At 52.4% G+C, this 13,850-nt stretch overlaps 1 protein-coding gene across 3 annotated transcripts in view; it reads right to left on the minus strand.

Annotated features, from left to right (window-relative positions):
- AFAP1L1 (actin filament associated protein 1 like 1) overlaps window positions 1-13,850 on the minus strand; it is a 60,590-nt gene that overhangs the window by 15,288 nt on the left and 31,452 nt on the right. For 2 of the 3 annotated variants that reach the window (XM_045815270.2, XM_045815272.2), the window contains exons 6-13: window positions 11,964-12,089; window positions 11,096-11,307; window positions 8,996-9,175; window positions 6,881-6,973; window positions 3,966-4,059; window positions 3,571-3,723; window positions 2,243-2,454; window positions 407-552 (exon numbers count right to left, since the gene is read on the minus strand). In XM_045815270.2, coding sequence (XP_045671226.1) covers window positions 407-552; window positions 2,243-2,454; window positions 3,571-3,723; window positions 3,966-4,059; window positions 6,881-6,973; window positions 8,996-9,175; window positions 11,096-11,307; window positions 11,964-12,089 — 1,216 coding nt within the window. The remainder of the gene's footprint in view (window positions 1-406; window positions 553-2,242; window positions 2,455-3,570; window positions 3,724-3,965; window positions 4,060-6,880; window positions 6,974-8,995; window positions 9,176-11,095; window positions 11,308-11,963; window positions 12,090-13,850) is intronic. The other variant, XM_045815271.2, reaches the window with a different exon arrangement.

A 13,850-nucleotide genomic window follows, 5' to 3' on the forward strand; every position in this document is an offset into this window, starting at 1 on the left:
GAGGTGAGGAATTCATCTCCTCCATTCTGTAAGTGAGAACACAGAGGATCCGAGATGGCAAGCAAACACCCCAAGCTGTTGGTCGTGAGAGCCGTGACTTGAAGCCGGCTCTTCCAATGCCTGTAGCAGCCCTGCTGGCCGAGGGTGGGAGGCGCTGGGGTTCCGGGGCCTGAGAGCCGAGCCCCCGTCACTCACAGAAGGGCTTCTGCTCTTTTGCTCATTGCATCCACAGCTTCCCCCAACCCTGGGCTACCTCCGTTAGCCAGCTCTCTCCTGCCTGCTGCACCCACTCGGACTTCCCAAGGAAGCAGAGCCCTCCTCGGCTCTTCTTCCCTTCCCGCCCAGCGCCCATGGCCAGACTCAGAGCTCTGAGAGGCTGCGGGGGGCTGCGGGGGGCCGGCCTCACAGGAAGGAGTTGCGCCCTGCACTGACGATGCTGGTTAAGGTCTCCACGTCCACGTAGTCGTAGTGCAGCGCCTCGGGAGTGACTTTGGAGCCCGTCTCCACCAGCAGCAGCCCAAGCCAGCGGCCCATGTCCTCTGAGCAGTTGGCCTGAGGGAGAGGAGGCACAGGTGATGAGTTCACTTTGGTACTGTTAGGGCCTTAGGCCACCTGCTCACTCTAGCCAAACCCGTATTTGTACAGTACCGGCTGTGTACCCAGTACTCAGGGGTCCAAGAGGAACAGGGCTGCAACACCCATCCAGAAATCCAAGTGGCTTCCACCCTTTCTTGATTCAGGTTTTGGCTGTAATGCCTCCTCCTCAGAGAAGCCCTCCCTGACCAGCTCTCTAAGACACACACCTTCACTCACTATCCTCAGAGCCCTCATGACCATTGAGATGTGAAAACAGCATCTGGGTGTTCCCTGAAAAAAATTTTTTTTTTATTTACTTTTTTTCTTAGAGGAGACTATTTCTCACATAACCCAATTGATATTTTCCCCTTATAACTGCCAATTATTTGTAGTACTAGTATACAGGAAATCCGCCAAGAAGTTGCTGGTTAACTGAACCATTTATGGTTAAATGAACCATTTATAACCATTTATAACCATAGTTCTAGGTAGTTCTCATTTAAACAGCATTCTTACAAAATCAATGGAACACACAAATGCTAGACTTGAATAAAGGAAGCATGCTTCTTGCTGGAAAGCTCTGTGTTTAATTTAGGAGAAATAAGGGACCTACCTCAACCTATCAAAAATAAAAGTGAGTGACAGAGGCAATATTTCTTGAAATTTAAGAACTGGCTGAGACAGTGGGTACTGGGCAAAGCAAACAAGATCAAGAGGCTGGGTTTTTGTTCTAGGATCAGACCAAGAGGCCGCTGACCCCCTTGCAGCCTTGAACCAAGCACCCAGCTGCCCTGGTCTCAGTTTCCCTGTTTGTAATATGAGGAGGTAGTTCTTTAATTTTCTTTCCAGTGTTTACATTTTAAATCCTAAACAGCCAAACGAGGGACATGTAGAGGAGAGGCTCCACACGCATCATGCAGGACCTCAGAGAGGAGGGCAAGTGCCACTGGGTAGGAACGACCGTGAATGGGGAGAATGAAATCACATTTTCATTCAGCCATTTGTTCAACAAATAGTGACTGAGCCCTTAGTATGGGCTGGGCATCACGCTGGGTTCTGGAAAAACCAAAAGTATGCAGAACAGGCACGGTTACTGCCTTCACGGAGCTTAAAGCTTTCAACTCAGTCTGGAGAACACCTTTCCAGAAATGTAGCTGCTTGGTGGGAGGCGCAGGCTGCTTGAAGGGCAGCGGTGTATCTGAGGGGGCCGGCCACTTGGGGGAAAGGTTTTAGAGGGGAGTCCAGAATCAGACCCAGGTTAGATCAGACCAGATGGCTTTCAGGCTTGGGATTTTAAGACAGGGGAGAATAAATAAACTGGTTCTAGAGTTGCCAGATTTAACAAATAAAAATGCAGAATGCTTTGTTAAATTCCACTTTCAGATAAACAACAAACACTTTTTCAGTGTAGGTATATCCCAAATATTGCATGGGATATACTTGCATTAAAACCATTGTTGTTTATCTGAAGTTCTAATTTAAGTGGCTGCCCTGTATTTTAACTGGCAGTTGTTCTTGGTCCCTTGGCAGCAGGTGGGCTTACTTTCCCTTCTTCCTCGGTCCCTGTAATGTCAGTTAGCAAGACCCCCAAGACAAAAGCCCACACCCAGGCCGAAGCTCCTCTTAGCCGCCCCCACCAAGAACCACCTGGATTCTCCACTCTCACCTCCAAGATGGCAACCTCCTGCCGGTTGCGAAGAATCCTGAAGGCAAATGGATGTCTGGGCCCGAAGCCCGGGGCCACCTCACAGCCTCGGAGAGCAATGGCATTCACATGGGTCCGCAGGTCTGTGTGATCCTTGTGGAAGTACAGAGTGCTGCATTTCAGGCGGCACCAGCGTTCCTTCCAGCCCTGATTCACCAACACGTTCAGGTAGCCTGGGCGGGGGACACGAGCAGGGTGACCTCCTGACAGCCCAGCCCTGGGGAAGCCCAAGGTGGGGGCTGTGAGTCTGCATGGGTCTACACCCTGGGGACAAGCGCCTGAACAACCCTCGTTCTCTAGCTGGGAAGAGCCCTCTCTTTCTGGGCCTGTGGCCTCTGGTACCCTCTTCTCCCTGAGTTTCATTTCCTTATCTGAAATGGGGACTGATAACCACATTCGTATACTGCTCCACAGCCTTTGTACCATACCCAGCTTGGTGAAAAGGGCAGGGGATACTGTAGAGGTGAGTAAAAGACACAACTACTATCCCTTTTGCCTTTCCTCCGCCTGAGATAGCGGCACTATTAGTGAAAATAATGGGGGATGCTGACACCTGGTGGCAGCATGTGGGAACAAAAGTGTCTAGCCAAGAGAAAGAATTCTACAATGAGCAAGGCACAGGCTGATGACCAATGGGTTTAGAATTCACTCTCAACACTTTAGATTTACATAATTTTTCCCCATAACATGGACTGATTCACTGGTTACAAAAGAATTCTCTACAGCCATGTGATTCTATAATATTTTTTTCAGGTTTAATGGAACATAACTATATATCCAAAATACAGAATTTTCTGTTGGAGTCCAGTACACGGAACACTGCATTAACGAGAACAGAATAATATGTCTTCCCTTCCAAACTATGTTCAACCCACATTTATAACCATGTTTAACTCACATTGAATGCATTTGTAAGTACTCAAATATTTTTATTCACGAAATTTCCTTAGAAGACTGGGTTGTAACTTACACACCTGGCATGTTATGTGCTGGGAGGGAATCAGATACTCTCCTCCCGTCAGAGTGGAGGAGACTGAGATGGGCAGTGATTGGAGCTGAGGTCACAGGGAACACAGAGATAGGGGAGTCAGGTGGCTTTTCCTTTTGCTGAGTGTTTGGGCCTCACCGGAGGGAAGTGATGGAAAGGCATGGATTGTTGATGGAGTGGGGGTTAGGTGGGATTCTCTCTGCCCTGGGAGCAAGGTGGAAGAGGCCTAGAGGGTTTTCTGGGTCACCCCAGGGGCCCACAGCAGCACTGTCTGACTCTCCTCCCGGTGCCCAGGACCCACCACAGCACGGAACCTCCTCGTCGGGGCAGGATGTCTGGGGGTCGTCAGCCAGTGGCTTCTTCTTGGAGAAGCTGATGATGCGGGTGATCTTGCGGCCCGCAGCCCTGCTCATTGAACCCTTCAGCTCTGCCAGACTGCTCTTCTTCCCTTTGCCTGTTGCCATGGTGATGGGTTAGGGGAAGGGAGGGAGCCCCAAGTCCCAGATTCACCCACCCCAGCCTTCCCAACGGCCCTTTCAGTCCACACCTGCAGCCTGGCTGCAGCTGCAGGTGTGGACAGGCAAGGTGACCGTCCCCAGATCTCCAGAGTGGTCGGGACCTGCTTTGCACCGTGTCCCGGTGCAAGGCCCCTCCCAGCTCTGGCATTCTCCGGCCTGAGCCCCCAGAGGCTCCTACCGTGGTCGCAGGCCTCCCGGCGGCCTAGAGTAGAACAGTTGTCACCCATGCCCAGGCTGTCCGAGTCTGAGGTCTGCTTCTCTTGGGACGGTCTCTGGGGAGGGGCACAGACAGCCCCATGTCAGAGGGCACACTCAGAAGCCCCCCTTTGTTGTTTCAATCCCCCCAGCCTCTGCACACAATGATTGCCTAACAAATATTTGTCAGCCCCTCTCCTGAGTCTGGCACTATTCCAGGTAGGTCTGGGGAAGACACACTGGCTGAGGACTGTTGTGCCTTCAAATCTCTCACTGTGTGTCTGGGGAGCCAGGCACCTAGTTGTAATGCACTGAAATAAACTCCTAGGATTTCCCATATTCGGCAGGAGACAGGGTCTGGGAAGGTATTTAAATGGGATACTAATATAATGCAACTGGTTTAGGAAGTGACCTCCGGTGGCATCGTGGGGACAGACTGTCAGCCACATAAGAGAGTGTCATCCTGGGCGAGGTGAAATGTAAAGGGAGGAGCTAAGATGACAAGATGTAGAAAAAGGGATGATGAGAGCTGGCGTGTTCAAAATAGTTACGGCAGCACTTGTGAGCGGTGACAACAGAGGGGTTGTCATGGTCCTGACTCGGTAGGAGGGCGGTGAAGACAAGCGCATGCGCCATGGCAGCAACTCCATCACAGCCAACACGGCTTTACTCCTATGCCAACTCTGGCCCCACGCCGGTCTGCCCAGCCATTCATTCGCTCACTCAGACAAGGTCTATTAAGTGCCTACTACGTGCTAGGGAGGTGGCGAGGCAGAGTCAGATGGACCTCGGAAAAAATTCCGTCCTTGATACCACCTGTTAGTCACGGCAATGCGGGAAAATCCTTTCCTCTCCCCAAGGCTCAGTCTTCTCGCCTGCATCACACCCTTTCCAGGGAGCCAGCAGACGGTATCAGCTCTCACGCTTGCGTGGTGTGCTGCCACCTCGCTTTGCAAAGCTAAACGGTGCCAGTCAGACTGGGGACAGGATTCAAGTGGCACCAACCCACTTAAAACGTAGAAGAACAGAGCTCTGAGGCCTCTCCACCTTTCCTGCCAACGACTTCCCAGACCAGGCTCAGGCATGCTTTGCTATAAGCACAGAACTTGGGGGCCTGGAGAGATAGGAGAGGCCTTGGGCTCCCCCAATTTCCAAAGGCTGGAAACATGGCAACTGTCAGAATTGGGATCGATCTGTTAAAAGTATAAAGGCTCTCCCCTGTAAATTGTGAAACACCGTACGGTTCTATTTGACCTGCAGTGGTAGACGGATGGTAAATTTTTCATCAAGCTAGAACGCAAATACAAAACACACTCTGAGCACTTTGGAATGGACTTAACGATGGTGACACTTCGCATGCAGGATTCTGTGGAGAGACACAGCCACCAATACCACTCACTTCAAAAATGCCACCCTCAACCTTTGAGCTGCCCTCCCCCGGACCCTCAGCCGCAGGAACGCTCCTCTGCACAGGCTAGCTTCCCCTTCTTCCACACACACCTGGGCCTGCACCACGCATGACCTGCAGGTGCGGGCATGTGTACACACGTACACACTGTCCACGTTGCGTTCCTTCAGTCCCTACGAATGGCAAGGGCCAGCCTCAGCCTGGCATGAGAGCCCCCTACCGGCCCTCTCCCCATGACTGTCTGCTGACCCCACATCTTTGCTTCTGCTGCTGCCTTGCAGCCCCTGACCCTCGGCCCACCTCCGCCCCCTGCAGTCTCATCCATTCTTCAAAGCTTAACACAGATGCCATCAAACCACCCCCTCTCCCTTCACCCCTCCAGCCAGCATGAACCCCCGTCCCCTTCACTGCAGCTGGAAAGGTCCTGGAAAGGACCACTCTAATAGGCCAACGGGCCTCCTTCTGTCTGAGTCCAGCCACACTGACCACCTTCATTTCCAGGCTTCCTCCTGCTCCGGGCCTGCTCCCTCTGCTTGGAATGCCCTTTGCCTCCCCTTCCTTACTAGCTGTTCACCCTCATCATAAATGTGCCCTCTCGGAGAAACTTCCCTGATGCCTGAGACAAGAGCAGGCCCCTGGCAGACGCTCCCAGGGTACCTGGTACTTTTCCCTCCCAGTGCTCCCGCGCTCCCGCGGGGGAGCGCAGGGTGCGTGTGTGTTTCTGTTAGCATTGCGCCTGTGTGCCCAGCACATCGCCTGGTACACGGTGCTCTCGAACGACTCGACAAGCAGAGCTCAGTTCGCCCCCCTTGATAGATGGGGTGGCGAAGTCATCGAGATCCAGGCGTCTGGGTATACATCCTCGCTCTGCTTCTTCGTAACTAGGGGACTTGGGCTAAGCCTCTCTCTGTCCCAGCTTCCTCATCAGAAAATGGAATTCATCAAAAAGTTGTCATAGAAATGAAAGTAGGTAATACATGTAAAGCCTACGGGACAATGCCAGCCACACAGTCATATTCTAGAAACACTAACCTTTATTATATCACGCAAGACTCGTGTGTGTAGGTTTGGGGCTTGATTACCCACCGGCACCCAGCAAAGCGAAGGCAACTATCGCCTTTTCCCGGCTGCCTGAGCAAGTGACCACTTCACTCGCATCCCAGTGGGGCACACTCCTCTGACAGCTTCCGATGCGCTTTTCATGGCTCCATTCACCTGTGGCCTCCCCCTATTCTGCCGGGGTTAGTTACTCCCTCCTCTGGCTCACAGAGTGCCTTGGACGTGGGTGTTCATTCGTTCACGCATGCATTCATTCAGTAGATGTGGACTGAGTGCTGACCGTGGGCCAGCTCCACGCTGGGCACGCATGGTGTGTATGGTACCGCTACAGGGGCCTGGCTTCACCACTGGCCCGTGGATCCCCCCGGGGCAGAGCCTATGTTCAGTCCCCGCTGCCTGGCACAGAGCAGAACTCGCGGAGACAGACGTACCTTGTCTAGGTCCAGCTTGCACAAGAGGACTGGGGATCTGGGCACGTCTGCCCCCTCTGTCGTCCCCGCAGGCCTGCTCACCTCTCGGATGACCTGTGGAGAGGATACATGGCTGTGAGCAGCTGGGCAGGGATACTGTGGAGGCAGAAGGAAGAACGGGGTCTGTGCAGTCAGGGCCATCAAGCAGCGGGGTTGAGATCCCTGGGCAGAGGGGATGGGTTGATGTGGCCTCCTGCACATTGGGGTTCAAACAGGCTTTCTGCTGTGTCTACCCCTTGAATTGAAAAGAGAAGGGGCTGGGGAACAAGAGGCATGGCTTCTAGACCTGGCTCTGTTGCTAATCAGTTGTGTGGCCCTTGTGAAAGCCACTTGCCTTCTCTGGGCCTTGGCTCCCCTGTCTGTCACATGGGGATAATACTGTCCTCTGCTTACGTCCTTGGGTTGCTTTAAGACCAGTGAGATAGTGGGTGCGAAGGGCCACATGACTCAGGATGCCCCACACAAGCACGAGGGACTGGCTCCTGTGACTGTGCGGAAACTTTGCAACAGCCTGCAGGCAGCCGGGCTGTCCCCTCCATTTCAAAGACATGGACATGGAGATTGCAGGGCACTCACTCACACAGCAGTAACATCCAGACCATGAAATAATAGCGGCCATCACCTGTTGCTCACCCATCGGAGGTTTTACGTGGATTATCCCGTTGTGTATTATCCCGTTGTGTCCCCACAGCAGCCTCGAGGGTCAGAGACAACTGTGATCCCCAAGTCACAGAATAGGATGATGGGGCTCCGAGAAGCGAAGCCGTGGTTGCCTGCCCTGAACCTCTGGGCTGATGACCTCCCCGTACCAGGACGTCAAGACAGTCTCCAGTCCAGGCTTGACTCCAGTCTCAGTCTCCAGTCTAGGGCTCCTTCTTCTGACCCACCCGCCCCTGAGGTTAGAGGCTCCCCCAGCAGGCAGGTTCTCTCCCTTCCTTCCCCTCCTGAGACAAAGATAATGAGCAGCACTAAACCTCCCAGGGGGAGAGCTGGTTATCACAGGAAGGAAAGGAGGGTGAGGCGGGAGGGAGATGTCTTGTTTCTTTGTTCCAGCAGAAGATCAGAGGAGGAGGGAGAAAGGTGTTGAGGGGAAGCGGACAGGGTGCGAGGACACAACCGGGCGGTTGGCCCGCGGTAAGGGACTGGGGGTGGGGTTTCCACCACCATCACACAGTGATCACTTACAGTTACTGGGCACTTCCTGTCCGGCAGGCACTATGTTAAATGCTCTCTAGAATCTTGACATGAACCATTTTACAGAAGCGGAAACTGAGGCAGAGACCGGCAAAGTCACTTGCAGAAGATCACATAGCCAGTAAGTGCCACTTAGGCCTGGGACCTGAGCTCAGATCTGTGTGCCACCAAAGTCCTCCCTTGTCATCACTGTGCCACCCTGCCTATGGCCCTCAGAGTAGATTTCCTTGGTAGCTTCTAATCTTGGCACCAATGACTTGGTTGGGTGCCCTTTGGCAAGTCACAGAAGATTCCTGGGCCTCAGTTTCCTCATCTGTAAAATGGGAATGATAAGAGTCGCATTGCAAAAAGCAAAGGAGGTCAAGTATGTAATGATCTTAGCACAGCGCATGGCCCAGAATACGTGCTCAGTACACAGTAGCTAACTGTTCTGCAATCGGAGGCAAGAGGTGGAAGCTGGAACACAGGTGGGGGTTACGAGGATACACATTTCACCTAAGACAGGAAGGATTTTTCCTTTTTTTATTTTTTAAAAAGGATTAGCTTATCTAATGATAAAATGTGTTTCCTTCAAAGCTAAACTCCCCATTCCAGGAGGCGTACATACGCAGGCTGGACCCGCCCACAGTAAGGAGGTTAGAAAGAGGATTCAGATCAGGAGAAGGAAGGCAGTACTCCAGCCTGAGGTCTGTCTCCCTGAGATGTCTGAAGCCCACTCCCCATGTCAGCCCTCGCCGTCCAGGCACTGGGCTCTGATCGACACCCGTCCCCAGAGCAAGGCCTCTTCTTCCAGGGACTGGAGCCCACCTGGCTGAAAGCTGGGCCTGGGGGAGGGGGAAGGAAGGGCAGGAGGGTGGGCCAGAAGGTACAGGTGCCACGTACCTTCAGCCACTCCTCGGCTTGCTCCCGGCTCTGTAGCGCCAGCACCAAGACCTCGGTGGCCCCCTGGGAGAAGCGCAGCTCGTGCCTTCTGTGCCGGCTGTCCTTGGGCACGTAGGTGACGCTGCAGACATCCAGCGCCAGCCTCAGATGCGGCTGCCGGTCCTTGGAGCTTTTGTAACACTGGACAGGAAGAGAAGGGGTCACCCTTCTGGGGGGCAGAGGAGGGAGATGCCCTCGCACAAAGGGGGAGCTCGACCTCTCCCCCTGCACCCAGCCCAGCTATGGGCACGGCATAAAGACAGGGGCTGTGGCTATTCAACCCCGAGAAGAGAAGCCTGGAAGGGGGGCATCTCTGGACAACCTTCAGATCTCAAGGGCTACCGAGGGGCCCTGGGGGCACGGTCATCTATTAGGAAGAGGCAGATTTTAGCACAATACTAGGAAGACCATTCTAGTCTAAAGAACCAGAGAAGAAACAGGCTGGCTTGGAAGGAAGCCAGCTCCCTGCTCTTAACGCGCTTCCTAGCACGAATGTGGGAGAGAGAATTCTAGCAGAGATGGAGGGCCGGGCTTGGGAAGTTAATAGTTTTCAATAATGATTCTCACTTCCCAATTCTTACTATGAAGTCAGCATTACCTTGGTACAGAACCTGACAATGACATTACAAAAAAGGAAAATGATAGGCTAATCTCAACATGGTTGCAAAAGCCCTAAAAAAACCCCCCCCAAAAACAAAAAAACACTAGCAAACAGAATCCAGACACATATAAAAGCATACTGTATCAAGACCAACTAGGGTTTATTCTAGGATTGCAAGAGTGCATTAGCCTTCAAAAACCAACCCTGTAATTCACCATATTAATAGAAAATAAGGAGAAAAGCCGCATATCTCAATAGAAACAGAAAAGGCATTTGGTAAAATTCTCCATGCATTTATAATATAAAGTCTCAGCAAACTAGAGATATAGAGGGGAGCTTCCTTCATGTGATAACAAGGAGCTTCTACAAACCACCCATAGCAAACATCAGCCTTAAGAGTGAATTATTGCAACTTTCCCTTCGAGCTCTGGACTGAGACAAGGATGCCGGCTCTCACCACTTCTATTTACATTGTGCTGGAGATCCTAACCGATGCAATATGTCAAGAAAAAAATGGCATAAGGAATGGGAAGAAGTAAGTCATGACCTTTGGACTGCCTCTGGCCTGGGTGAGTTTTTCACTGCTCCAGGATGAGAAAAAGTCATGTTTCAAATGGCTATATGTTGGGCAAGCTTGTCAACAGATTTTGGGGGTAAGGAGCTATTAAATGTTTCTGAAATGATGTCTGTATTCCTACTCTGGAATTAAAGGTACATTTTCTTTTATGAAATGATGGTGATGAGAAATGGCAAATTAAAAAAAAAACAACAAGAAAGCAAGTTCCATAGTAAGTGCTGCATGGGCTCAGTTTTAGAAAAGGCAGATGTATGGAAATGAGAGTGGAAACATGGATATTAAAACTTAACAATGGTGAGCTCTTTGTCAATGGGATTTTAGGTGGCTTTAAAAATCATTTTCATTATGGTTTTCTCTAGTTTTATATATAAACACATTTAGTTGCATCATGAAAACAATAACCATTGTTTTAAACTGATAAAAAATTCATTCCTGGGGGCACCTGGGTGGCACAGCGGTTAAGCGTCTGCCTTCGGCTCAGGGCGTGATCCTGGCATTATGGGATCGAGCCCCACATCAGGCTCCTCCGCTATGAGCCTGCTTCTTCCTCTCACACTCCCCCTGCTTGTGTTCCCTCTCTCGCTGGCTGTCTCTATCTCTGTCGAATAAATAAAATCTTTAAAAAAAAAAATTCATTCCTGGTGAAGCAAAAACTTGGTAAAGTCTATATCAGGTCTTGGAGTGTGTGTGTGTGTGTGTGTGTGTGTGTGTGTGTCCATTCTGCTCTAGTGGGAAAGGCCTGATCTCAGAAGCACTGAGCCTCTTCGCACAAAGCAAGAGGAACAGAGGAAGATATCCCTGCACACACATACACACACACACACACACACACACACGTGTAAGTCCACGTGAGGCGTAGAAGCACACTTCCGCTGCCACTCACCAGGAGCTGGTCCTCCTTGATGACGGTCAGCTGCTTGGCCCACTGCCCGAAGCGCTTTTTCCGCAGCAGGAAGGCACATATCCTGCAGTCCCTCACCAGGTGCATGGAGGCCTCCTCTGAGGGCCACTGGTGCGTGGGCTGCGCCCCTTTCCCTTCCTCCTCCTCCTCATCATAGGACTCGTAGGAGCTGCTCATCGGGTCAGAGTCATTGTCTGCGGGAGCCACAGGAAGGGACCCGTTACTGTGTCCTCGCCTGGGAGGCACCTTCTTACCCTTCTGCAGGTGTCCTTGCTCTGGGATTCGAGAACCAGGAGAGGGAGGGCATGGTGATCTCTACACGCTCTCACGGGCACTGTGTTGTCTACATTTACCAGTGGCTTTGCGATCTCGGTGACTTCACTTCTCAGAGTTTCGGTTTTCTTATCGGTAAAATGGTCACAGTCAATGACAGTATCTACCTCATCAGGCTATCAGATCAGTGACGGCAGAGCGTTCAGCCCAGGGTCTGGCACTCGGTGAGTACTCCACTAACACCAGCTACTGTCATACCCCGTCATCTTCGTGTCCTTAGTCTCAGGTGATTCTCACAGCACCCAGCAAATCCCCATTGTATACAGAAGGCAACAGGAGGCTCCAAGAGAATAAATGACTCATTCAAGGCCAGTCACCAAGGGTCAGGGCAAGGGCTAGATCCAGGGCTCCAGACTCCCATGCTGGTGGCCTTTCCACTGAACCCTGGGGTCCTGAGTACAAGGGCTTGGGCCTCTGTGGTGACCTAGAGGGGCTGGTATGCACGTGCATGCCTACGGCCAGGTCCAGGCCTGCTCTCTGAGGACGGGACCGTTCTGAACACCTTGCCGGTACTTACAGGAGTTCTTCAGCTCCCCGTTCATCCTGGTCGCGGGGTAGCTACCGTCCGCATCCTCGTAGTAGCCATCCATGATGGAGTGGGCTGGGCTGCAGCCATCTGTGGGGTTGGCAGAAGGAGCGGCACCTTGGAGAAAAGTGGGCAGACTGCAGGGGCCGTGTCTGGGGAAGACCCCAGACACCCTGCCCCTCCTTGGGGAAGAGAGAGTGCAGCTCCCCCTAGCTCCCTGGCCAGGGTGAGGGGCTTCTTCTCTGCCTGTCATCTGCTCTAGCTCCCCAGAAGCTCTCTGTGCTCCTGTCACCAGGAGCTGCCCTGCTGGGCCCTGTCACACCTCCAGGCCTGTGTTCCTGCGATTCCATGTGCTCTCTTAGCTCCTGCCAGAGAACTCCTGCTCATGCTTCAATACCCAGCTCAGAGATCTTTCTTCTGACCCTCTCAGACAGAGAATGGGCAGCACCTCCTCAGTGATCCCACAGCAATGGTGTGTGTGTGTGTGTGTGTGTGTGTGTGTCTTGGTCACAGCCCTAGTCCCTGATCTGCAAGGAGTGGTCTCCAGCTGCCTGGGCTCAGCCCCCTTCATCTTCTGCCACCTCAGTCCTTCTGCTCCCTTCCTCATGCATACGCGCCCTCTCGGGACAGTGATCGTCCTAAACCTCTGTGACACGGGGAGCAACTGGACTAGAGGAGCGAAAGGTTGCACGTACAATAGTGAACACAGCACACCCCCACCCAGGGGGCAGCACAGAGCCGGGATGGGGGCTCTCTGAAATTGTATTCTGCATCGGAATTACCGGGGTCTCTTTAAAATGCAGATCCCTGGACTGTCTCCCTAGAGATTCTGATTCACCAGTGTGGGATGAGCTGAGGAATCTCCATTAAAAAAAAAGCCCTATTTAATAGGGCATTTAAAAACACATACAAATAGAAACTATATGGATTGGATTAAAAAAAAACAATTAAGGTTATTTTGATGCAGATGGCCCCTGAGGGCACACTCTGAAGGTCAGTGGGTTAAGGGCATGTGCTTTGGGTTTGACCAGATTTGAGGTGAAATCTGTCACGACCATTTATTGGCCATAAAAGCCCCCAGTTTCTCTGCATTTCAGGGTCTTCGCCTTACAGTGATGAGAGCAGTTCCCACCTCGGACTAGTGATACAATGCACATAAGGTCTTGGCACATAGAATGTGCTAGACAGATGCCAGATGTCATTATTATTCCATCTCCGTTGACTCCTACATTGCAGGGAGGTAGGTATGAGCCCCATTGTACAGATGGGGGCACTGCGACCGCACAGCATTTGTTAGTGACAGAGCCTGCATGAGAACCGAGGTTGTCAGCTCAGGGAATAGATGCACATCGCCTCTTCCAGGAAGACTTCCGTCACGCAGTCCAGTTGGCTCTCATACCACACTGTTCTTCAAAGTGCTGCTCTGGGCTCCCAGCCCCTGCCATGCATCTGTTTCCTGAGGACAGCAGCACTCAAACTCCCAGTGCCTGGGATACCTACTGCTATCTCCCAAGTGATGAACACAGCCTGCCTTTCCCAGCAGGTCCTCTGAGGCCTCACATGTCGGCAACATCGTGTGAGATGGATGGGTGGGAGCGGAGGGGGGCGGGTGCGAGGGGGAAGAGGGAGGGGACACCCAGGGCAGCGCTCTTGAACACCTGGCAGGGCTGGACCCTGTGTCAGAGGAAGGATATTCCCTGATGGGCTTGGCGCCCTCTCCCTGGTCAAGTTCCCGGCCTTTCCTGAGGCCCGCCCTTCCCTCCTGCCCCAGGATCCCCGCTGCCCCATCGGAGAGGAGTGTGAGCTCCCTGGGGGGGTGGGGGTGGAGGAACCTCACCCGTCCCAAGGGCCTGGACCTGGGATTCAGAGCCAAGCAGC

Source organism: Ursus americanus, chromosome 15, assembly GCF_024610735.1.
Source record: "Ursus americanus isolate L20-20 chromosome 15, mUrsAme1.1.p, whole genome shotgun sequence".
Taxonomy (NCBI): Eukaryota; Metazoa; Chordata; class Mammalia; order Carnivora; family Ursidae; genus Ursus; species Ursus americanus.